Source organism: Bombina bombina, chromosome 6 (genome assembly GCF_027579735.1).
Source record: "Bombina bombina isolate aBomBom1 chromosome 6, aBomBom1.pri, whole genome shotgun sequence".
Classification (NCBI taxonomy): Eukaryota; Metazoa; Chordata; class Amphibia; order Anura; family Bombinatoridae; genus Bombina; species Bombina bombina.
Window position 1 is genome coordinate 328624413 of NC_069504.1, and position 26814 is coordinate 328651226.

Genomic DNA, 26814 nt, shown 5'->3' on the forward strand with positions numbered 1-26814 from the left:
TCACCGAAGCCCTCTCCTGATTGATCCTGGCTACCAGCCTGGGAATGAGAGGAAACGGTGGGAACACATAAGCTAGGTTGAAGGTCCAGGGCGCTACTAGTGCATCTACTAGAGTCGCCTTGGGATCCCTGGATCTGGACCCGTAGCAAGGAACCTTGAAGTTCTGACGAGACGCCATCAGATCCATGTCTGGAAAGCCCCATAATTGAGTTATTTGGGCAAAGATTTCCGGATGGAGTTCCCACTCCCCCGGATGAAATGTCTGACGACTCAGAAAATCCGCTTCCCAATTTTCCACTCCTGGGATGTGGATTGCAGACAAGTGGCAGGAGTGAAGCTCCGCCCATTGAATTACTTTGGTCACTTCTTCCATCGCCAGGGAACTCCTTGTTCCCCCCTGATGGTTGATATATGCAACAGTCGTCATGTTGTCTGATTGAAATCTTATGAATTTGGCCTTTGCTAGTTGAGGCCAAGCCTTGAGAGCATTGAATATCGCTCTCAGTTCCAGAATGTTTATCGGGAGAAGAGATTCTTCCCGAGACCATAGACCCTGAGCTTTCAGGTGTTTCCAGACCGCGCCCCAGCCCACCAGGCTGGCGTCGGTCGTTACAATGACCCACTCTGGTCTTCTGAAGCTCATCCCTTGGGACAGGTTGTCCAGGGTCAGCCACCAACGGAGTGAATCTCTGGTCCTCTGATCTACTTGGATCGTCGGGGACAAATCTGTATAATCCCCATTCCACTGTCTGAGCATGCACAGTTGTAATGGTCTTAGATGAATTTGCGCAAAAGGAACTATGTCCATTGCCGCAACCATCAAACCTATTACTTCCATGCACTGCGCTATGGAAGGAAGAAGAACAGAATGAAGTACTTGACAAGAGCTTAGAAGTTTTGATTTTCTGGCTTCTGTCAGAAAAATCTTCATTTCCAAGGAGTCTATTATTGTTCCCAAGAAGGGAACTCTTGTTGACGGGAATAGAGAACTTTTTTCTACGTTCACTTTCCACCCGTGAGATCTGAGAAAGGCTAGGACAATGTCCGTATGAGCCTTTGCTTGAGGTAGAGACGACGCTTGAATCAGTATGTCGTCCAAGTAGGGTACTACTGCAATGCCCCTTGGCCTTAGCACCGCTAGAAGGGACCCTAGTACCTTTGTGAAAATTCTTGGAGCAGTGGCTAGTCCCAATGGAAGTGCCACAAACTGGTAATGCTTGTCCAGAAAGGCGAATCTTAGGAACCGATGATGTTCCTTGTGGATAGGAATATGTAGATACGCATCCTTTAAATCCACCGTGGTCATGAATTGACCTTCCTTGATGGTAGGAAGAATTGTCCGAATGGTTTCCATCTTGAACGATGGGACCTTGAGAAATTTGTTTAGGATCTTGAGATCCAAAATTGGCCTGAACGTTCCCTCTTTTTTGGGAACTATGAACAGATTGGAGTAAAACCCCATCCCTTGTTCTCCTAATGGAACAGGATGAATCACTCCCATTTTTAACAGGTCTTCTACACAATGTAAGAATGCCTGTCTTTTTATTTGGTCTGAAGACAATTGAGACCTGTGGAACCTTCCCCTTGGGGGTAGTTCCTTGAATTCCAGGAGATAACCTTGAGAAACTATTTCTAGCGCCCAAGGATCCTGAACATCTCTTGCCCAAGCCTGAGCGAAGAGAGAGAGTCTGCCCCCCACCAGATCCGGTCCCGGATCGGGAGCCAGCATCTCATGCTGTCTTGGTAGCGGTAGCAGGCTTCTTGGCCTGCTTACCTTTGTTCCAGCCTTGCATCGGTCTCCAGGCTGGCTTGGTTTGAGAAGAATTACCCTCTTGCTTAGAGGATGTAGAATTTGAGGCTGGTCCGTTTCTGCGAAAGGGACGAAAATTTGTTTTATTTTTAGCCTTAAAAGACCTATCCTGAGGAAGGGCGTGGCCCTTTCCCCCAGTGATGTCTGAAATAATCTCTTTCAAGTCAGGGCCAAACAGCGTTTTCCCCTTGAAAGGGATGTTAAGCAATCTGTTCTTGGAGGACACATCTGCTGACCAAGACTTCAGCCAAAGCGCTCTGCGCGCCACAATAGCAAAACCTGAATTTTTCGCCGCTAATCTAGCTAATTGCAAAGTGGCGTCTAAGGTAAAAGAGTTAGCCAACTTAAGTGCTTGAACTCTGTCCATAACCTCCTCATAAGAGGATGCTTGATTGAGCGACTTTTCTAGTTCCTCAAACCAGAAACACGCTGCTGTAGTGACAGGAACAATGCATGAAATTGGTTGTAGAAGGTAACCTTGCTGAACAAACATCTTTTTAAGCAAACCCTCTAATTTTTTATCCATAGGATCTTTAAAAGCACAACTATCTTCTATAGGGATAGTGGTGCGTTTGTTTAGAGTAGAAACCGCCCCCTCGACCTTGGGGACTGTCTGCCATAAGTCCTTCCTGGGGTCGACCATAGGAAATAATTTCTTAAATATAGGGGGAGGGACAAAAGGTATGCCGGGCCTTTCCCATTCTTTATTTACAATGTCCGCCACCCGCTTGGGTATAGGAAAAGCTTCGGGGGGCACCGGGACCTCTAGGAACCTGTCCATCTTACATAATTTCTCTGGAATGACCAAATTGTCACAATCATCCAGAGTAGATAACACCTCCTTAAGCAGAGCGCGGAGATGTTCCAATTTAAATTTAAATGTAATAACGTCAGGTTCAGCTTGTTGAGAAATTTTTCCTGAATCTGAAATTTCTCCCTCAGACAAAACCTCCCTAGCCCCTTCAGACTGGTGTAAGGGCATGTCAGAACCATTATCATCAGCGTCCTCATGCTCTTCAGTATCTAAAACAGAGCAGTCGTGCTTTCGCTGATAAGTGGGCATTTTGGCTAAAATGTTTTTAATAGAATTATCCATTACAGCCGTTAATTGTTGCATAGTAAGGAGGATTGGCGCACTAGATGCACTAGGGGCCTCCTGAGTGGGCAAGACTGGTGTAGACATAGAAGGGGATGATGCAGTACCATGCTTACTCCCCTCACTTAAGGAATCATTTTGGGCAACATTATTATCAGTGGCATCATTGTCCCTACTTTGTTTGTCACATTCATCACATATATTTAAATGGATAGGAACCTTGGCTTCCGAACATACAGAACATCGTCTATCTGATAGTTCAGACATGTTAATAGGCATAAACTTGATAACAAAGCACAAAAAACGTTTTAAAATAAAACCGTTACTGTCTCTTTAAATTTTAAACTGAACACACTTTTTTACTGAATATACGCAAAAGTATGAAGGAAATGTTCAAAATTCACCAAACTTTCACCACAGTGTCATAAAGCCTTAAAAGTATTGCACACCAAATTTGAAAGCTTTAACTCTTAAAATAACGGAACCGGAGCCGTTTTTACATTTAACCCCTATACAGTCCCTGGTATCTGCTTTGCTGAGACCCAACCAAGCCCAGAGGGGAATACGATACCAAATGACGCCTTCAATAAGCTTTTTCAGTGGATCTGAGCTCCTCACACATGCATCTGCATGCCTTGCTTCTCAAAAACAACTGCGCATTAGTGGCGCGAAAATGAAGCTCTGCCTATGACTAGAAAAGGCCCCCAGTGAAAAAGGTGTCCAATACAGTGCCTGTCCGTTTTTTTAACAAAATTGCCAAGATTAAAATAACTCTCCAAAGTTATAAACCATTAAATATGCTTATATAGTAATCGTTTTGGCCCAGAAAAATGTCTACCAGTCTTTAAAGCCCTTGTGAAGCCCTTTTATTCTTATATTGAAAATTAAGAAAATGGCTTACCGGATCCCATAGGGAAAATGACAGCTTCCAGCATTACCAAGTCTTGTTAGAAATGTGTCATACCTCAAGCAGCCAAAGTCTGCTCACTGTTTCCCCCAACTGAAGTTAATTCCTCTCAACAGTCCTGTGTGGAAACAGCCATCGATTTTAGTAACGGTTGCTAAAATCATTTTCCTCTTACAAACAGAAATCTTCATCTCTTTTCTGTTTCAGAGTAAATAGTACATACCAGCACTATTTTAAAATAACAAACTCTTGATTGAAGAATAAAAACTACATTTAAACACCAAAAAACTCTAAGCCATCTCCGTGGAGATGTTGCCTGTACAACGGCAAAGAGAATGACTGGGGAAGGCGGAGCCTAGGAGGGATCATGTGACCAGCTTTGCTGGGCTCTTTGCCATTTCCTGTTGGGGAAGAGAATATCCCACAAGTAAGGATGACGCCGTGGACCGGACACACCTATGTTGGAGAAAAGGGGGCAGTCTGCTGAGGCTAAGATACAAGGTAATTACAGAGGTAAAATGTGTATAATTATAACTGTGTTGGTTATGCAAAACTGGGGAATTGGTAATTAAGGGATTATCTATCTTTTCAAACAACAAAAATTCTGGTGTTGACTGTCCCTTTAAAACCAAATAAAGACTCCAAGGAGGAGAAATTAATGTAATAACAGGTTTGATACAAACCCAAGCCTGAACAAAACAGTGAATATCAGTTTTGCAATATTTCTATAAAATAAAACAGAAAGAGCAGAGATTTGTCCCTTCAAAGTACTTGCAGAGAAAACCTTATCCAAACCATACTGAAGAAATTATAAAATTCTAGGAATTCTAAAAGAATGCCAAGAAAATTTATAAAAAGAACACCATGAAATATAGGTTTTCCAAACACGATAATAAATCTTTCTTGAAACAGATTTACGAGCCTGTAACATAGTGTTAACCACTGAGTCAGAGACACCTCTATGACTAAGCACTAAGCGTTCAAATTCCATACCTTTAAATTTAACAATTTGAGATCCTGATAGAGAAACGGTCTTTGAGACAGAAAGTCTGGCCTTAGAGGAAGTGGCCAAGGCTGGCAACTGGACATCCGGACAAGATCCACATACCAAAACCTGTGAGGCCATGCTGGTGCTACCAGAAACACATGAGACTGTTGCATTATGATCTTGGAGATCACCCTTGAAAGAAGAGGCGGAAAAATGTAAGCAGATTGAAAAAAACAAGAAACTGCTAACGTATCCACCATCTCCGCCTGAGGATCCCTGAACCTGGAAAGGTATCTGGGAAATTTCTTGTTTAGATGAGATGCCATCAGAACTATTTCTGGAAGGCCCCACATCTGTACAATCTAAAAAAATACATCTGGATGGAGAGACCACTCCCCTGGATGTAAAGTCTGACAGCTGAGATAATCCGCCTCCCAATTGTCTACACCTGGGATATGAATCGCAGAAATAAGACAGGAGTTGAATTCCGCCCATAAAAGTATTCGAGATACTACTTTTCATCGCTAAAGGACTGCGAGTCCCTCCCTGATGACTGACATATGCCACAGTTGTGATATTGTCTGTCTGAAAACTAATTAAACATTCTCTCTTAAATTGAGGCAAATTAAATAGCACGGAGTTCTAAAATAATGATTGGTAACCTCGCCTCTTAAGGTTTCCAAACCCTTAGTGCTGTCAGCGAACCTCAGACAGATCCCCAACCTACAAGACTTGCATCCGTAAGAATACAGACCAGGAAGGACGAACAAAGAAGGCCCCCTGAATAATACGATGATGGTCTAACCACCAAGTCAGAGAGAGTTAAGTGTTGGGATTTAACTATAACAACTGTGATACCTGAGAATAATCCCTGCACCATAGATTCAGCATGCAAAGCTGCAAAGGCTTCATAAGAAAATGAGCAAAGGGGATTGTGTCCAATGCTGCAGTCATAAACGCTAAAAACCTCCCTGCACATAGCCACTGAAGGGAATAATAGAGACTGAAGGTTTAGACAGGCTAAAACTAATTTCATTTGTCTCTTGACTGTTAAAGACAGAGTCATGGACACTAAATTTATCTGGAAACCTAAAAAGGTGACCCTTGCCTGAGGAATCACGAAACTCTTAGGTAAATTGATCCCCCAACCATTTCTTTGAACAAACACTAGTTGATTTGTGTGAGATTCTGCTAAAAGAAAGGATTGCACTAGTACCAAGATATTGTTCAAATAAGGAAAACACCGCAATATTCTGCTCTCTGATTACAGATAGAAGGGCAACGAGAACCTTTGAAAAGATTCTTGGAGCTGTCACTAGATCAAATGGAAAAGCGACAAATTAGTAAAGTTTGCCTAGAAAAGAGAATATCCGAAACCGAAAGTGGTCTGAATGAATTGGAATGTGACGATAAGCGTCCCGTACAACTATTGTGAACATGTAATGAGCTTGCTGAACAAAAGGCAAAATAGTCCTTAAAGTCGCCATCTTGAAAGTTGGGACACTCACAAAACGATTTAAAGTTTTCAGATCCAAGATTGGTCTGAATGAATCTTCCTTCTTTGGGACAAAGAATAGATTTGAATAGAAACCCAAACCCTGTTCCTGCTAAGGAACTGGTACAAACACCCCTGAAAAAAATTCCAGTTCTGAAATATATTTCAGAAAATTCCTGAACCTTCACAGAGTGTATTGAAACATGAAAATCTTCCCATAGAAGGTCTCATTCTAAAATTCGATTCAAAACCCTAAGAATCCATCCAAAAATAATTTAATCTGCCCCCCCCCCCCACCAGAAGAACTGGTTTGAGAACCACACCTTCATGCAGTCTTAATAACTAGTATTTGTATAGCGCTTTTCTCCTAGTAGGACTCAAAAAAATGCTTTTTCAGCGCTTGCACTCGGAGTTAACCAAATTGGCAGCTGAATAGTAATAGTTGTTATTATTACTCAAATAAATGGTACACATTTTATTGACCTCAAAAGGCCGAAGGGCTGCATCGACCCTGCCGGATATGAACCTGTGACCCTTGGATCTTAGAACAAGCTTTTGTAGTAAGGGCATTTACCAACTGATCTACATCACCGGCCAAAAGTAGGGCAGAAAAAAACTATTTTACCTCCAGATATAGTGGAGATAATAGAAATCAAAACAAATTATTATTCTAAAAAGATAGAGATAATAAAATATATTTAGACCATGTCAAAATTCAAGATTAAAAGCATGAAGCTCTTTTAAATAGAAAAGCTAAAAACATAGATTTGAAATTAATCTTAAATGAGAACAAATATAGTATCATAAATAAAATGAATACATTTTAAAGTAAACAAACAATGTTATATACTTCAGAATCTGAAAACTTCTTAAACTAACTGTGCAACAATAAAGTTGAGAGAGCAGCAATGTCAGTCATAGATATAGCTGAACTAAGAATATAAACAGTATGTAAATATGCTCTTTTAAGGTAAGATTGAAACTTAAAAAGATCCTGAAAATAAGTACTAACTTCCATAGAAATAGTAGTACATTCCCAAAAAGGAATCAGGTTTAAACCATTCTAGCAAACACATCATAGCTAGCATCTAGAATAGCAAAAAAACCTCAGGAGCAATTTAAAGAAATCTTTAAATGGATATAACATATTTAATAGGAGGACTAGACTCCTAATACCTAAAATTATCAAAACTTCCTTAATAAAGAACAAAAAAATGTCAATTATAAAAATAAAAAAGAAGATTTGTCAAATACAGTCTCTGATGCAGGATCCTTTGAACCAAAGAAACCCTCATCAGTAGAATAAACTTAAGTATGCTGTCGGTCAAAACAAAATTGATTAAATCTTATAACAATTTTGGAAAGACCTTATAAGTTTATTTGAAGACACAAAAACAGTCATAGCCTTCTTATGATTGCGGTAATAACATGTGAAATCTGCAGAATTAATCAGGTACATTAAACTGAAAAATTAAAAACAGTAAATGTATTTGTACATATAGAAACATTATCAGCATGAACTAAGATAAATAAATGCCACATAATTGAGCTGAAGAGAATAAAATCAGCTTGACAATAAAAAACACACTTAGCTTGTTGAAGAAATGTGTTCAGGGCATCCTAGTTTCTACAGTAACATCAGAGTCAGGGTCAGTCTGAGACATCTTGCAAAAAGTAAAAGGAAATAATTAACATTTAAACAAAATATTCAATTTCCTCATATAGCAGTTTCAGGAATGGGAAAAAATGCTAATGCTAAAAAAAATAGGCAAAAGCTTAGCTCTGTATAATATAAAGAGAGCAAGAAGCATAAAAGGAAACAGGGTAAAAAAAAACAATTTTTTTGGTGGCAAGTATGACGCACGACTCAAAAGGAAGTGAAATTAAATTTTTGCTGCAAAACCAGGAAAAACAAGCAAGACTTCGCACCAAAACAACTAGCATCAACAAAGACACAGGAAATTACGAAATTTGCGCCACTATAGGCGCAACTTCGTGCCAAAAAAAATTTGAGACAAGAATGATGCAATAAATAACAGCATTTTGTGTCCACGCGAGCCTAGATTTGCCAGTGAAAATTCAGGAAAAACAAGTCAAATTGGAAAAAAAGACTGAAACCCCAGGTAAGAAAAAAAGTTTAATTAAACTTCCTAAAACATGATTCATTGTAATGCTTCTATCATAGCCTGTCATATATCATAGCCTGTCAAAAATGACATCATGGCTCCTCCAATTTTTCAGCCTATTTAAACATCACATCTCAAGCTATCATTGCTTGATTTTTTTTGTTCACATAAAGTGTAGTTGTTACTGCACCTGCTTGCTCTAGGACAACTTCCTGTGATTACTTCCTGTTTCCAGTTCAAGTCAAGCCTCTGCTGTATCAGGATCTCTTCACTAACTGAAGCTGATTTTCCTTTCACTATAAAGGCTGTGACACACTGCAAGCGGAGCGGTGCGCAGCGTGTAGATGCGGCTGTGCGCGCTCAGTGTGTCCTGCCTTTTCATCTCTGAGCACTCTGCTGCATCAGGTCGTTTAGCTGAGTGCTCAGAGATGAAATAATTGAACTTTAGAAGTGATGCAACGAGGTGCGAAGCAGGTGCGAAGCAGCTGCATCGCCTCGCGCCGCATCACTTGCAGTGTGGTACAGCCTTAATACAGCTCACAGCTCCTCTGCATGCTTCCTCTCACAGCTGATCATCACTGAATCTCCTTCTGCTAATTAGAAGCAATCTCTCTCTAAAGTCAATCCGGATCCTTTCTGTATAAAGCTCTTACAGCAGCTGTTTGTTACCTACATTTTCAAGGACTGCAACTAACCGCAAGTATTTTCATTTCATACAATAAACTGTGCTAACATTAATTGTCTTCATTGAATATCTTGCTACTAATTAATTGTTGCAAACTGAAGTTAAAGTTTGTTACTGATTCAAACTGCACCGCTTATTATTTCAACCTTAAGAAAAGGAACTGTATTTATTTCTCTAACTAAAGGAATTGTTTAATCATTTCTAAACTAACCTACTTGGGAACTTTTTGCACAAACTGGATTGTGATATCGTTTTCTTGTACATATTTGCCTTTTTGATTACAATAATCTTTGGACTGCCTCATTTTTACAACAAGATTAATTTAAAAAAGGTTACTAAGTAATTCACTTATCCTGCTTTTCAGTTTAATCAGGATAATCTCATTCCTTAGCTGTTCTCAGGTGTTGCTGGAAACTGAGAATACTTCTGTATTAACTGCAATATTAATAAACCCACTGATTGATTCATTAATAACCTCTGGGTATCAAATATTGCTACAAAACCATATTTGTATTTACTAAGATCAAACTCTTACATTCTCATACTGAAACTGCTAGACTGCAAATGGGAAATATACATAGACCTGACTCATGGCAAATATAAGTAAACACATATATTTAAAACTTTACAATATAATATAAAGCGCCAAACATAGCTGAGTGTGTCTTAAAAAATGATACATACTTACCAGAAGACACCCATCCACATATAGCAGATAGCCAAACCAGTACTGAAAAATATCAGCAGAGGTAATGGTATAAGAGTATATCGTCAATCTGAAAAGGGAGGTAGAGAATGAATCTCTACGACCGATAACAGAGAGCCTTTGAAAAGATTTCCCATGAGTAAAACCATGAAATCAACAGGCGATACTCTCTTCACATCCCTCTGACAAACACGGTACTCTGAGAGGAATTGGGCTTCAAAATGCTTAGAAACGCCTATCATAGAAGAATTCAAGCACAAACTTACTTTACCACCTCCACAGGAAGCAAAGTTTGTAAAACTGAAGAATGAGTGTGGTGGGAGGTGTATTTATAGGCATTTTGAGGTTTGTGCCCCCTCCTGGTAGGAATGTATATCCCATACATCACTAGCTCATGGACTCTTGCCACTTACATGAAAGAAATTCATATTTTCATGTTGGGTTAGCACACATGAGAATATGCGATCGGGTTTGTGCAAGAGTAAAGTGTTTTTCCTATATTGACTTTTATAGGGGAATACGTGAACACAATATTATAAGTTGTTTTTTTTGCGCTCATCGGGTTAGGTCATGAGTGAAAACTGTTTCAACTCATAATAGGAGCGCAACCCGACAAGCGCAAAAGGCTTACTTTTAGGGCAAGTGGGAGCGTTAATTAGTGCTCCACTTGTAATCTGGCCCTATATTTTTTTATTTTATTTTTACTAAACTGGGAAACAATATTATTTATTAGCATGTCAACTGAACACATGAAAAAGATCATAAAAACAGTACTGCCTCTTGACACATGAAAGAGTTTAATTCCTGTTGAACTGTATTCAGAAGTTTGTTTAGTTTTTGTGCTTCCCTAGGCACTGTGACATCTGCAGCCCCCAAACCTCCCATGAATTTTAGCTCATATATTTTTTACAATTGGCAACCAGGGAGCTAGGGAGTAGTCATGCACCTCCCCAGACAAACAAGGATCATTGAGTTGCAGTGAAAATAATAGAGAAAACACCTGGGGACCATAAGAGTTGGAAGCTGGCCCCTTACATCCTTGTCCCCTTTAGCCAAAGCCTTATTGGCCTAGGCAAAAATATGCCCCTGATTGGAATATTCAAATTTCATAAATTCAAAGTATTGGTGACGTTACGGCAGTACAAAGCCACTGTAAAACCACACATTAACTGTTTTCTTTTTTATTGGCTCCCAAAAGCATTGGAATTTCCCTACATTTGAAAATCCTGCAAAAAGCCATCACAACACGGCACTTATAACCAATGAGAGAAGTGACATTATTAGGAAGCACTCCCATTAAAACTCTTCAGAACTAATTTAATTTATATGCTAATAGGCCTCCAACTAATAAGGCAACAGACTATTTCTGGTACCAATGTGGCATCAAATAATATAACACAGTTGTAAGGTGGAAAACATATTGTTTATTAATGATTTTCTCTGGCAGTGCTTCAGCTAAAGAAATAGAAAGCTATCTGCATTTCACAGACAGAGTCACAAATTACAGTAAGAACATAATACCTTTTTAAATATTCAAATACACTGGTCGTCCATTCCAATGATTTCTGAAAATTCTCTTCGCACACTATTCGCTGCAACAGCAGGCTGAAAAACTCCATGAAACGAGATCTCTTCTTGAATTTCATGACTGTATTAAAAAATACCTTATTGAAATTTAAATTGAAACAATAAAATTTGAACAATAAAATAGTTAGCAAGACCGGTATGAATTGTGCTTTAACTATAATGTACAAAGATTTAACAAAGGCTTAGGGATTGTCTATAGTAAAAAAAAAAGGAGCCTATATTTGATGTTTTAGATTTGTATGATGGTCTTTTGCTTAACACAGAAATAAAGCCACATAGATTTCATATAGAAATTTCAGTTGCATTCCAGTCTACAGCTGAAGAAAATTGCCAATTTTATCACTAAAGCACCTACAACATTACCAATCAGGTTACAGATAAATAGCCAACAGTAGGTTTAAATGACATTGGCATTAATCTAAGGCTGTTGATTCAAGTCTACACTACTTTATGTTAGCATAGGCTAGGAAACAGTGACATCTATTGGCCATTAAAGGGACATGAAACCCAAAAATGTTCTTTTATGATTCAGATAGAGAATACCATTTTAAACAACTTTCTAATTTACTTCTATTATTTAATTTGTTTTATTCTCTTGGTATTATTTGTTTAAGGAGCAGCAAGGCACTACAGGTTTCTAACTAAACACATGGGTGAGCCAATGACAATCGGTATATATATATGCAGCGACCAATCAGCAGCTAGAACCTAGATTCTCTGCTGCTCCTGAGCTTTCATAGATAAACCTACCATTAGGAGCTAACTGGTGACTGGTGTGCCACAAACATAAGTCTCTTGTCATTGGCTCACCAGATGTGTTCTCCTAGGTCCTAGTAGTACACTGATGCTCTAGAGCTGACTTTAAAATTGTGAGTAACTGGTTAAACACATAGTTATAGACAAGCAATAGTGCAATAATGATCTGACACATATGTGTGTGTGTGTAACATATAATTTTAAAATATTTATTCAGCTTTGATACCAATGAAACTTACCTTCCTTGTAGGCTGCATTTAGTGGCCAACAGGTAACCACATGACTGAGCAACGCAGGATCTTCTTTTCCAGTAAGCTCCGATTTATGTGCTTAATTAGGAAAGAAAATATGTTCAGTAACACGGCAATAAGTAAGAGGGTGAAGCAGAAAGTGAGTTAATAATGATCTATACAATATATTGACAGCTTTACGTAGAGTTCTCAGCATATACTACATGGTGAGATACCTACTGGCATTACTGACTCACGTCAGATGCATGTTGTATATTCAACATGATTTTTCCCATTTCAAGGGACAATAAAATCAAAATAAAACTTTTATGATTCAAATTTAGTGCTCAAGTTTAAGAGACTTTTTAATTTACTTCTATTGTGACATTTTTCTTGTTCTCTGGTTATCTTTGTTGAAAAGCATATCTAAATAGTCTCGGAAGCAGCAATGCACTATTAGGAGCTAGTTGGTGATTTGTGGCTCCATACAAATGCATCTACTGTATGTTATTGGCTCATCAAATGTGTTCAGCTAGCTCCCAGTAGTGCATTGCTGCTCTGGAGCTAACTTTAACCATGGGTTTAACCCATTTCCACAGGTTAAACACATAGTTTTATGCAAGCAACAGTGCAATATTAAAAATGTTCAGAGCATTTTCTTTTTGCTCTTTAATGTCCTTTTAAAGGGATAGTCAAGTCCAGATTTAAAATTACATGCCCTATCTGAATCATGACAGTTTAACAACTTTCCAATTTACTTTTATCATCAAATTTGCTTTGTTCTCTTGGTATTCTTAGTTGAAAGCTAAACCTAGCTAGGCTTATATGCTAATTTCTAAGCCCTTGAAGGCCACCTCTTATCTGAATGCATTTGACAGCGTTTCACAGCTAGAGGACATTCGTTCATGTGTTTTTTATATAAAAAAAACATTGCACTCACGCACGTGGAGTTATTTAAGAGTCAGCACTAATTATTTGAAATACAAGTCTGTCCAAATATCTGAGATAAGGAGGCAGTCAGCAGAAGCTTAGACACAAGGTAATTACAGAGGTAAAAAGTATATTTCTATAACAATGTTGGTTATACAAAACTGGGGAATGGTAAATAAAGGGATTGTCTATCTTTTTAAACAATAACATTTTTGGTGTTTATTATCCCTTTATGGACACTTCAATCCATAAAAATATATTCAAAAACTTGGTTATGATGTAGTGCAAATTCCGCCAATACTTTGCATTTTGAGAATTCAACAGCTGTATACTAAACCCTCAGAACACACTTTTTGAGTAGCTTTTCACATGATTTTCTAATTTAACAGCCTCTTAAAAAAACAATTTGGGCCTGTTTCATATGCCATATCTTGCAAGTCTGCATGGCTTTTGTCAACATTATGGTTATTGCACATGCTCACTTCACATGCTCACTTCACATGATAATTAAAAAAGTTAAATAGAGCTCAAATCACGTTGTTTAAACTATGGAACATTATACAACTAAAATACAATGCAATGAAGGGTTTCATTTTGAAATTTTATAAAATGATTCAAGTATACAAAATTGTTAATTTTCTTTCATGATTCAGATAGATTATATAATTTAAACAACTTTCCAATTAACTTCTATTATCTAATTTGCCTATTTTTTCTTTGTATCCTTTGTTGAAGAAGCAATAATGCACTGCTGGGAGTTAGCTGAAATCAATGACAAGTAAGTTCAGGATGATTAACAGGTTCTGCTCTCATGTGATTGGTTGTGCGAGAGAACGGGGTGAGATTGCATTTGAGAGCAGCCTTGATAAATATATCCCCAAGTATATATCTTCAGCAAAGATGAGCAGAAACCCTGCAAACCACACAGACACACTGATACACATGCACACAGACAAACTGATACACACACAGTCACAGACACACATACGCAGACACACACGCACACAGACAAACTGATACACACACAGTCACAGACACACACAGACAAACTGATACACACACACACAGTCACAGACACACACGCACACAGTCACAGACACAGACAGTCACACATATGCAGACACACACACACAGACAAACTGATACACACACAGTCACAGACACACACAGACAAACTGATACACACACACAGTCACAGACACACACCCACACAGTCACAGACACAGACAGTCACACATATGCAGACACACACACACAGACAAACTGATACACACACAGACACACATATGCAGACACAAACACACATAGACAAACTGATACACACACAGACACACATACGCAGACACAAACACACATAGACAAACTGATACACACACAGACACACATACGCAGACACAAACACACATAGACAAACTGATACACAGTCACAGACACACATACACAGACACACACAGTCACACATACGCAGACACACACAAACAGTCACAGACACAGACACACACAGTCACACATACGCAGACACACACAAACAGTCACAGACACAGACAGTCACACATATGCAGACACACACACAGACAAACTGATACACACACAGACACATATACGCAGACACAAACACACATAGACAAACTGATACACAGTCACAGACACACATACACACACAGTCACACATACGCAGACACACATACAAATATTTTCTGGTTATATTGAATCAGAATTTGCAACTAATTCAAATGGTGCAGCTTCTAAAGGATTGGAATAGCCAGAAAAGCAAACCAGATGTCATTACCAGTTGAATATGATTTTTTTTACATGTATGGCAAATTCAGATGGATTGTAAGGTGCCCCAAGTCACTTAAAGGGACATTAAACACCTCTTGTGTTTTTGTAAAAAAATCGTGCTTGCCCCCAATTGTTCCTAATCTCTTACTTGCAGTGTTGGAGAAATGGCCTTTTTCTTTTACTACATGGTCCTAAGGAAAAGGGGTTACTTGCAGTAAAGTTTGATTCCTTATATCTTCATAAAAATGCCAGGGTTTAAAACAAAATTACATTGAGAAAAGATAATATTTTTTTTTAACAGACACATTTGGTTACCTGTTACTTGTATGTCCCTTTAATAAAGTGTCTCAGTTTGTTTCTACCATCCTATACTTGCAAAACATGAAAGTTCAAACTCCACTACCTGGAACATTCATCTCTACACAAAAGACGTCAATTTAATTTCATTACTAGATTTTACTTCCCCTTAACAGAAAAGTTATCAAGTTTCATATTAGTCTATGACAATCTACAGAAAGAGTCTGTTGATTCGCATTATTTATTCCTTTAACACTAATATTGATATTGTACTATACAGAAAACTATAAGAAATAATAACTATTAACATAAAAATATTTAGTGTTTTCTAATATTATATAGATTTGCTAATTATTATACATATGAATGTCAAAGATCTTTAAATTAGTCCAGTACCAAAAGAGATACAAAGTCACCTTCCTAAAAGCACAATAAATCTTTTTTTTTTTTTAATGCAATGATCTTGTTGACTGACCGCAGTGAGGAAATCCTTATATGCATCTTATTAAAAAGAAAATATTACGATAATACCCAGTCTCATGCCATTAAAGTCTAAATCTATCCTATTTTTTTTTAATATAATTTAATGACTAGATTGTAAACTGACTTAATTAATTTATCATATGCTTCAGCAACCAACTTGCATAATTAGCTGATTAAGATGCATATCTCATTGATTTAGTTATACACTTGTTAATTTAATTGCCACAAGTTTGGCTAATTACATTTAGGAGAGCACCAATAGTTAGAAATTGCCCAATGATTAACCTGTTTACTGCCAGTGTGGTGAATCATACAATGCTCATCTGTCTCCATGTAAAAGGTTGTGAATCAATGTGTGCAATGTTACACAAATTATAGATTGATAGATAGATACATGATAGATAGATAGATAGATAGGATAGCAATGTTCTCCACAGAACATTTTGCCAGATGGGTGGCAGTGTAATACTTTGCAATATTATAACGTTTTCTATAATTTATAAATGTTACTTAAGCTAGAGAGAGAGAGAGAGAGAGACATATATATATATATATATATATATATATATATATATATATATCCTCCTTGTGTATCTGCACTCCCAATTACAATTATCCATAGAAATGTCAAGTAAGGACTACACTCCCTGGTCTGAGGAAGGGGTCTGCAAACCCCAAAACGTTACCACTGAATAAATATCTAAATCCAGTGAGTGCAGTCCCTACTTGACATTATATTCTCTTTCTCTCTCTCTCTCTCTTTCTCTCTTTCTCTCTCTCTCTCTCTCTCTCTCTATATATATATATATATCTATATATATATATATATATATATATATATATATATATATACACATATACTGTACATATACAGGGAGTGCAGAATTATTAGGCAAGTTGTATTTTTGAGGATTAATTTTATTATTGAACAACAACCATGTTCTCAATGAACCCAAAAAACTCATTAATATCAAAGCTGAATAGTTTTGGAAGTAGTTTTTAGTTTGTTTTTAGTTATAGCTATTTTAGGGGGATATCTGTGTGTGCAGGTGACTATTACTGTGCATAATTATTAGGCAACTTAACAAAAAACAAATATATACCCATTTCAATTATTTATTTTTACCAGTGAAACCAATATAACATCTCAACATTCACAAATATACATTTCTGACATTCAAAAACAAAACAAAAACAAATAAGTGACCAATATAGCCACCTTTCTTTGCAAGGACACTCAAAAGCCTGCCATCCATGGATTCTGTCAGTGTTTTGATCTGTTCACCATCAACATTGCGTGCAGCAGCAACCACAGCCTCCCAGACACTGTCCAGAGAGGTGTACTGTTTTCCCTCCTTGTAAATCTCACATTTGATGATGGACCACAGGTTCTTAATGGGGTTCAGATCAGGTGAACAAGGAGGCCATGTCATTAGATTTTCTTCTTTTATACCCTTTCTTGCCAGCCACGCTGTGGAGTATTTGGACGCGTGTGATGGAGCATTGTCCTGCATGAAAATTATGTTTTTCTTGAAGGATGCAGACTTCTTCCTGTACCACTGCTTGAAGAAGGTGTCTTCCAGAAACTGGCAGTAGGACTGGGAGTTGAGCTTGACTCCATCCTCAACCCGAAAAGGCCCCACAAGCTCATCTTTGATGATACCAGCCCAAACCAGTACTCCACCTCCACCTTGCTGGCGTCTGAGTCGGACTGGAGCTCTCTGCCCTTTACCAATCCAGCCACGGGCCCATCCATCTGGCCCATCAAGACTCACTCTCATTTCATCAGTCCATAAAACCTTAGAAAAATCAGTCTTGAGATATTTCTTGGCACAGTCTTGACGTTTCAGCTTGTGTGTCTTGTTCAGTGGTGGTCGTCTTTCAGCCTTTCTTACCTTGGCCATGTCTCTGAGTATTGCACACCTTGTGCTTTTGGGCACTCCAGTGATGTTTTAGCTCTGAAATATGGCCAAACTGGTGGCAAGTGGCATCTTGGCAGCTGCACGCTTGACTTTTCTCAGTTCATGGGCAGTTATTTTGCGCCTTGGTTTTTCCACACGCTTCTTGCGACCCTGTTGACTATTTTGAATGAAACGCTTGATTGTTCGATGATCACGCTTCAGAAGCTTTGCAATTTTAAGAGTGCTGCATCCCTCTGCAAGATATCTCACTATTTTTGACTTTTCTGAGCCTGTCAAGTCCTTCTTTTGACCCATTTTGCCAAAGGAAAGGAAGTTGCCTAATAATTATGCACACCTGATATAGGGTGTTGATGTCATTAGACCACACCCCTTCTCATTACAGAGATGCACATCACCAACTATGCTTAATTGATAGTAGGCTTTCGAGCCTATACAGCTTGGAGTAAGACAACATGCATAAAGAGGATGATGTGGTCAAAATACTAATTACTAATATAATACTATTATATATATATATATATATATATATATATATATATATATATATATATATATATATATATATGTAGCGAAAAAGGAGATTGTGAATTCATCTGTATATTCCCTGAGATATTATATATCTGGGTACTCAATATGTAAATAAAAATGTGTATAAAATGATGAAAAACTTTAGCATAGGTAATCTAACCCCAAATATTAGGGTAGTACAATTATGAAAATATCATAAAACACACATGTATGCAATCAATAAAAACAAAAATGTATGATAAACATCAGAAAGAAAGTCCCAATGAATAATAATTTATATATGGTGGGTAAGCGTTGTCATCAAAACAGATCATAAAGTGTGGAGAAAGAAGAACAAGGGTCCTGGTCACTTTTGGGTGTCTACTTACACTCTTCTACCTCAATCTGTATGAGGTAAGGGCCGCACAGTGTAGAGATAGTCTGTCAGACACCAGGCAGGTCTTGTTTTCCTATAGTATCAATTCTTGTCCAGAGACGCAGTCGTGGGTTACATAAAATACAAAGTGAGAGAGAGTGCAGCACTGTTTTAGTATGTTGTCTATTTGTGTATTAAATTAATTTCTCCAACATAGGTGTGTCCGGTCCACGGCGTCATCCTTACTTGTGGGATATTCTCTTCCCCAACAGGAAATGGCAAAGAGCCCAGCAAAGCTGGTCACATGATCCCTCCTAGGCTCCGCCTACCCCAGTCATTCTCTTTGCCGTTGTACAGGCAACATCTCCACGGAGATGGCTTAGAGTTTTTTAGTGTTTAACTGTAGTTTTTATTATTCAATCAAGAGTTTGTTATTTTGAAATAGTGCTGGTATGTACTATTTACTCAGAAACAGAAAAGAGATGAAGATTTCTGTTTGTATGAGGAAAATGATTTTAGCAACCGTCACTAAAATCCATGGCTGTTCCACACAGGACTGTTGAGAGCAATTAACTTCAGTTGGGGGAACAGTGTGCAGTCTCTTGCTGCTTGAGGTATGACACATTCTAACAAGACGATGTAATGCTGGAAGCTGTCATTTTCCCTATGGGATCCGGTAAGCCATGTTTATTACGATCGTAAATAAGGGCTTCACAAGGGCTTATTAAAACTGTAGACTTTTTCTGGGCTAAATCGATTCATTATTAACACATATTTAGCCTTGAGGAATCATTTTATCTGGGTATTTTGATATAATAATATCGGCAGGCACTGTTTTAGACACCTTATTCTTTAGGGGCTTTCCCAAAGCATAAGCAGAGCCTCATTTTCGCGCCGGTGTGGCGCACTTGTTTTTGAGAGGCATGGCATGCAGTCGCATGTGAGAGGAGCTCTGATACTTAGAAAAGACTTTCTGAAGGCGTCATTTGGTATCGTATTCCCCTTTGGGCTTGGTTGGGTCTCAGCAAAGCTGATACCAGGGACTGTAAAGGGGTTAAAGTTCAAAACGGCTCCGGTTCCGTTATTTTAAGGGTTAAAGCTTCCAAATTTGGTGTGCAATACTTTTAAGGCTTTAAGACACTGTGGTGAAAATTTGGTGAATTTTGAACAATTCCTTCATGTTTTTTTGCAATTGCAGTAATAAAGTGTGTTCAGTTTAAAATTTAAAGTGACAGTAACGGTTTTATTTTAAAACGTTTTTTGTACTTTGTTATCAAGTTTATGCCTGTTTAACATGTCTGAACTACCAGATAGACTGTGTTCTGAATGTGGGGAAGCCAGAATTCCTATTCATTTAAATAAATGTGATTTATGTGATAATGATAATGATGCCCAAGATGATTCCTCAAGTGAGGGGAGTAAGCATGGTACTGCATCATTCCCTCCTTCGTCTACACGAGTCTTGCCCACTCAGGAGGCCCCTAGTACATCTAGCGCGCCAATACTCCTTACTATGCAACAATTAACGGCTGTAATGGATAATTCTGTCAAAAACATTTTAGCCAAAATGAACACTTATCAGCGTAAGCGCGGCTGCTCTGTTTTAGATACTGAAGAGCATGACGACGCTGATAATAATATTTCTGAAGGGCCCCTAACCCAGTCTGATGGGGCCAGGGAGGTTTTGTCTGAGGGAGAAATTACTAATTCAGGGAACATTTCTCAACAGGCTGAACCTGATGTGATTGCATTTAAATTTAAGTTGGAACATCTCCGCATTCTGCTTAAGGAGGTACTATCCACTCTGGATGATTGTGACAAGTGGGTCATCCCAGAGAAACTTTGTAAAATGGACAAGTTCCTAGAGGTGCCGGGGCTCCCAGAAGCTTTTCCTATACCCAAGCGGGTGGCGGACATTGTTAATAAAGAATGGGAAAGGCCCGGTATTCCTTTCGTCCCTCCCCCCATATTTAAAAAATTGTTTCCTATGGTCGACCCCAGAAAGGACTTATGGCAGACAGTCCCCAAGGTCGAGGGAGCGGTTTCCACTTTAAACAAACGCACCACTATACCCATAGAGGATAGTTGTGCTTTCAAAGATCCTATGGATAAAAAATTAGAAGGTTTGCTTAAAAAGATGTTTGTTCAGCAAGGTTACCTTCTACAACCAATTTCATGCATTGTCCCTGTCGCTACAGCCGCATGTTTCTGGTTCGATGATCTGATAAGAGCGGTCGATAGTGATTCTCCTCCTTTGGAGGAGATTATGGACAGAATCAATGCTCTCAAATTGGCTAATTCTTTCACCCTAGACGCCACTTTGCAATTGGCTAGGTTAGCGGCTAAGAATTCTGGGTTTGCTATTGTGGCGCGCAGAGCGCTTTGGTTGAAATCTTGGTCGGCTGATGCGTCTTCCAAGAACAAGCTACTTAACATTCCTTTCAAGGGGAAAACGCTGTTTGGCCCTGACTTGAAAGAGATTATCTCTGATATCACTGGGGGTAAGGGCCACGCCCTTCCTCAGGATCGGCCTTTCAAGGCAAAAAATAAACCTAATTTTCGTCCCTTTCGTAGAAACGGACCAGCCCAAGGTGCTACGTCCTCTAAGCAAGAGGGTAATACTTCTCAAGCCAAGCCAGCTTGGAGACCAATGCAAGGCTGGAACAAGGGAAAGCAGGCCAAGAAACCTGCCACTGCTACCAAGACAGCATGAAATGTTGGCCCCCGATCCGGGACCGGATCTGGTGGGGGGCAGACTCTCTCTCTTCGCTCAGGCTTGGGCAAGAGATGTTCTGGATCCTTGGGCGCTAGAAATAGTCTACCAAGGTTATCTTCTGGAATTCAAGGGACTTCCCCCAAGGGGGAGGTTCCACAGGTCTCAGTTGTCTTCAGACCACATAAAAAGACAGGCATTCTTACATTGTGTAGAAGACCTGTTAAAAATGGGAGTGATTCATCCTGTTCCATTAAGAGAACAAGGGATGGGGTTCTACTCCAATCTGTTCATAGTTCCCAAAAAAGAGGGAACGTTCAGACCAATCTTAGATCTCAAGATCTTAAACAAGTTTCTCAAGGTTCCATCGTTCAAGATGGAAACCATTCGAACTATTCTTCCTTCCATCCAGGAAGGTCAATTCATGACCACGGTGGATTTAAAGGATGCGTATCTACATATTCCTATCCACAAGGAACATCATCGGTTCCTAAGGTTCGCATTCCTGGACAAACATTACCAGTTCGTGGCGCTTCCTTTCGGATTAGCCACTGCTCCAAGGATTTTCACAAAGGTACTGGGGTCCCTTCTAGCTGTGCTAAGACCAAGGGGCATTGCTGTAGTACCTTACTTGGACGACATTCTGATTCAAGCGTCGTCCCTTCCTCAAGCAAAGGCTCACACGGACATTGTCCTGGCCTTTCTCAGATCTCACGGGTGGAAAGTGAACGTGGAAAAGAGTTCTCTATCCCCGTCAACAAGGGTTCCCTTCTTGGGAACAATAATAGACTCCTTAGAAATGAGGATTTTTCTGACAGAGGCCAGAAAAACAAAGCTTCTAGACTCTTGTCGGATACTTCATTCCGTTCCTCTTCCTTCCATAGCTCAGTGCATGGAAGTGATCGGGTTGATGGTAGCGGCAATGGACATAGTTCCTTTTGCGCGCATTCATCTAAGACCATTACAACTGTGCATGCTCAGTCAGTGGAATGGGGACTATACAGACTTGTCTCCGAAGATACAAGTAAATCAGAGGACCAGGGACTCACTCCGTTGGTGGCTGTCCCTGGACAACCTGTCACAAGGGATGACGTTCCGCAGACCAGAGTGGGTCATTGTCACGACCGACGCCAGTCTGATGGGCTGGGGCGCGGTCTGGGGATCCCTGAAAGCTCAGGGTCTTTGGTCTCGGGAAGAATCTCTTCTACCGATAAATATTCTGGAACTGAGAGCGATATTCAATGCTCTCAAGGCTTGGCCTCAGCTAGCGAGGGCCAAGTTCATACGGTTTCAATCAGACAACATGACAACTGTTGCGTACATCAACCATCAGGGGGGAACAAGGAGTTCCCTAGCGATGGAAGAAGTGACCAAAATCATTCTATGGGCGGAGTCTCACTCCTGCCACCTGTCTGCTATCCACATCCCAGGAGTGGAAAATTGGGAAGCGGATTTTCTGAGTCGTCAGACATTGCATCCGGGGGAGTGGGAACTCCATCCGGAAATCTTTGCCCAAGTCACTCAGCTGTGGGGCATTCCAGACATGGATCTGATGGCCTCTCGTCAGAACTTCAAAGTTCCTTGCTACGGGTCCAGATCCAGGGATCCCAAGGCGGCTCTAGTGGATGCACTAGTAGCACCTTGGACCTTCAAACTAGCTTATGTGTTCCCGCCGTTTCCTCTCATCCCCAGGCTGGTAGCCAGGATCAATCAGGAGAGGGCGTCGGTGATCTTGATAGCTCCTGCGTGGCCACGCAGGACTTGGTATGCAGATCTGGTGAATATGTCATCGGCTCCACCTTGGAAGCTACCTTTGAGACGAGACCTTCTTGTTCAGGGTCCGTTCGAACATCCGAATCTGGTTTCACTCCAGCTGACTGCTTGGAGATTGAACGCTTGATTTTATCGAAGCGAGGGTTCTCAGATTCTGTTATTGATACTCTTGTTCAGGCCAGAAAGCCTGTAACTAGAAAGATTTACCACAAAATTTGGAAAAAATATATCTGTTGGTGTGAATCTAAAGGATTCTCTTGGGACAAGGTTAAGATTCCTAGGATTCTATCCTTCCTTCAAGAAGGATTGGAAAAAGGATTATCTGCAAGTTCCCTGAAGGGACAGATTTCTGCCTTGTCGGTGTTACTTCACAAAAAACTGGCTGCTGTGCCAGATGTTCAAGCCTTTGTTCAGGCTCTGGTTAGAATTAAGCCTGTTTACAAACCTTTGACTCCTCCTTGGAGTCTCAATTTAGTTCTTTCAGTTCTTCAGGGGGTTCCGTTTGAACCCTTGCATTCCGTTGATATTAAGTTATTATCTTGGAAGGTTTTGTTTTTAGTTGCAATTTCTTCTGCTAGAAGAGTTTCAGAATTATCTGCTCTGCAGTGTTCTCCTCCTTATCTGGTGTTCCATGCAGATAAGGTGGTTTTACGTACTAAACCTGGTTTTCTTCCAAAAGTTGTTTCTAACAAAAACATTAACCAGGAGATTATCGTACCTTCTCTGTGTCCGAAACCAGTTTCAAAGAAGGAACGTTTGTTGCACAATTTGGATGTTGTTCGCGCTCTAAAATTCTATTTAGATGCTACAAAGGATTTTAGACAAACATCTTCCTTGTTTGTTGTTTATTCCGGTAAAAGGAGAGGTCAAAAAGCAACTTCTACCTCTCTCTCTTTTTGGATTAAAAGCATCATCAGATTGGCTTACGAGACTGCCGGACGGCAGCCTCCCGAAAGAATCACGGCTCATTCCACTAGGGCTGTGGCTTCCACATGGGCCTTCAAGAACGAGGCTTCTGTTGATCAGATATGTAGGGCAGCGACTTGGTCTTCGCTGCACACTTTTACCAAATTTTACAAGTTTGATACTTTTGCTTCTTCTGAGGCTATTTTTGGGAGAAAGGTTTTGCAAGCCGTGGTGCCTTCCATTTAGGTGACCTGATTTGCTCCCTCCCTTCATCCGTGTCCTAAAGCTTTGGTATTGGTTCCCACAAGTAAGGATGACGCCGTGGACCGGACACACCTATGTTGGAGAAAACAGAATTTATGTTTACCTGATAAATTACTTTCTCCAACGGTGTGTCCGGTCCACGGCCCGCCCTGGTTTTTTTAATCAGGTCTGATAATTTATTTTCTTTAACTACAGTCACCACGGTACCATATGGTTTCTCCTATGCAAATATTCCTCCTTAACGTCGGTCGAATGACTGGGGTAGGCGGAGCCTAGGAGGGATCATGTGACCAGCTTTGCTGGGCTCTTTGCCATTTCCTGTTGGGGAAGAGAATATCCCACAAGTAAGGATGACGCCGTGGACCGGACACACCGTTGGAGAAAGTAATTTATCAGGTAAACATAAATTCTGTTTTTATGCTGCGATCATGTGGGTAAATTTGAACCAATGAATGTGCAAGATTAGAGGGGCATGCCGCAGCTCCAGTTATTTAAACAGGGTTTGTTTGGCGTTTTTTATAAATTTATCCTCTGATGAAGAAGGAGCATATTGCCTAAACCTTTGAAACGCATAAGGATTATCTTGGAAAATGCCACTATCTTGAATCTTTAAGTCCTTATGATGCACTCAGCTTGAGAGACGTTTTCTTATCAATCTTTAGAAGTGCTTTTAATTACCTCATATGTATTGAGGTTTCTAAATGTGAGCTCAGTACCTTTTGATGCTTGTTGTGTGTCTTCAATAAATGAAATAGTGTTGCACTCTCTCTCACGTTGTATTTTATGTAACCCACGACTGCGTCTCTGGACAAGAATTGATACTATAGGAAAACAAGACCTGCCTGGTGTCTGACAGACTATCTCTACACTGTGCGGCCCTTACCTCATACAGATTGAGGTAGAAGAGTGTAAGTAGACACCCAAAAGGGACCAGGACCCTTGTTCTTCTTTCTCCACACTTTATGATCTGTTTTGATGACAACGCTTACCCACCATATATAAATTATTATTCATTGGGACTTTCTTTCTGATGTTTATCATACATTTTTACTGTTTTTATTGATTGTATACATGTGTGTTTTATGATATTTTCATAATTGTACTACCCTAATATTTGGGGTTAGATTACCTATGCTAAAGTTTTTCATCATTTTATACACATTTTTATTTACATATTGAGTACCCAGATATAAAATATCTCAGGGATTATACAGTTCAACGCCAATTCACAATCTCCTTTTTCGCTACATTTCTATATGTATTGTGTTTCTGGGTTGAAGGGGACCAAGTAAATACAATAGGTGAATTTTGGCTGCTTAGTACTTTTTAGACACTGAATTCACAGCGCCCGGGTCACACTTTTCTTTCTTTTGATATATATATATATAGATATATATTACCTATGGAAGTGGTAAATGCCAATACCTTAGATACATTTAAAAATAGTTTATATACATTTCTGGCTGGATAAAGAATTCAGGGATATTATTGCTTGTGTTAAATGGATCACCTTTTTTTAATGGGATTAATTTAAGATCAGCTGAAGCTATCATTGCAAGTATATTAACACCTTCACTACCGGGAGTTTCAGAGAAGAACTTGCTCAAAATACTGTAGAATATTTAGAATTTTTGCTATCATTCCATTTAAACAGAAATAGAGCAGTTTTTTTTTATTTAACTGTCGACAACCCAAGGTATTGATTTAGGCCCATTTTGGTATATTTCATGCAAAAATTGTTTACTTTTTATCACTGAAATTATTTACATACCGCTTGTGCAATCATGGCACAAATGATTGTAAAAACCTCTGGGATCCCCTTTGTTCAGAAATAGCAGACATTCATGGCTTTGCCATTGCTTTATTGTAATTAGAATGTCGCTAATTGCAGCTGCACACCACACTTCTTTTATTCCCGGCAGTGAAGGGGTTAATCAGGTAGCTTGTACAGTTAATTTTAGCTTTAGTGTAGAGATTACCCTCCCAACTGACACTTTCCACCCCCTGATCCCTATTTGATCCCTACCAAACAGCTCTCTTCCCTCCCTCACCCCCACACTTGTGACCACCATCTTAGGTACTGGCAGACAGTAGTAATTGATCAGATTAAGTGCTATTGCATTGTCTTGTTATCATGCATTTGTTGATTAAGCAAATCTACTGTATTTACTGGTCCTTTAATATGTTTCCAATGACATCTTATGGTAGACGCAGAGTATTCAATTCATGGGAGATCGCTCCTGTAGGTTTTACATTTTAAATAGCCATTTTTGCTAACTGAAGCATCAATTCATTGTTATCAAAAACATGCCCATATAAATGGGCTGAACCTGCAGAAATATTAAATCTATTTCACTATAAATTAATACCTTCTTATCTTATCTATTAGTCTTTATACAATTGCTAATACTCAGAGACAGCAATGGAAAATGTAATACCTTCTCTATCCCCTACTAGGAAATTGATTGTTGTTGC

The 26814-nt window shown here is 39.3% G+C and overlaps 1 protein-coding gene across 1 annotated transcript in view; it reads right to left on the minus strand.

Annotated features, from left to right (window-relative positions):
- Positions 1-26814, minus strand: part of CFAP54 (cilia and flagella associated protein 54) — a 901430-nt gene that overhangs the window by 482737 nt on the left and 391879 nt on the right. The window contains exons 30-31 of the mRNA XM_053719246.1: positions 12396-12485; positions 11335-11461 (exon numbers count right to left, since the gene is read on the minus strand). Of these exons, the coding sequence (XP_053575221.1) occupies positions 11335-11461; positions 12396-12485 (217 nt within the window). The remainder of the gene's footprint in view (positions 1-11334; positions 11462-12395; positions 12486-26814) is intronic.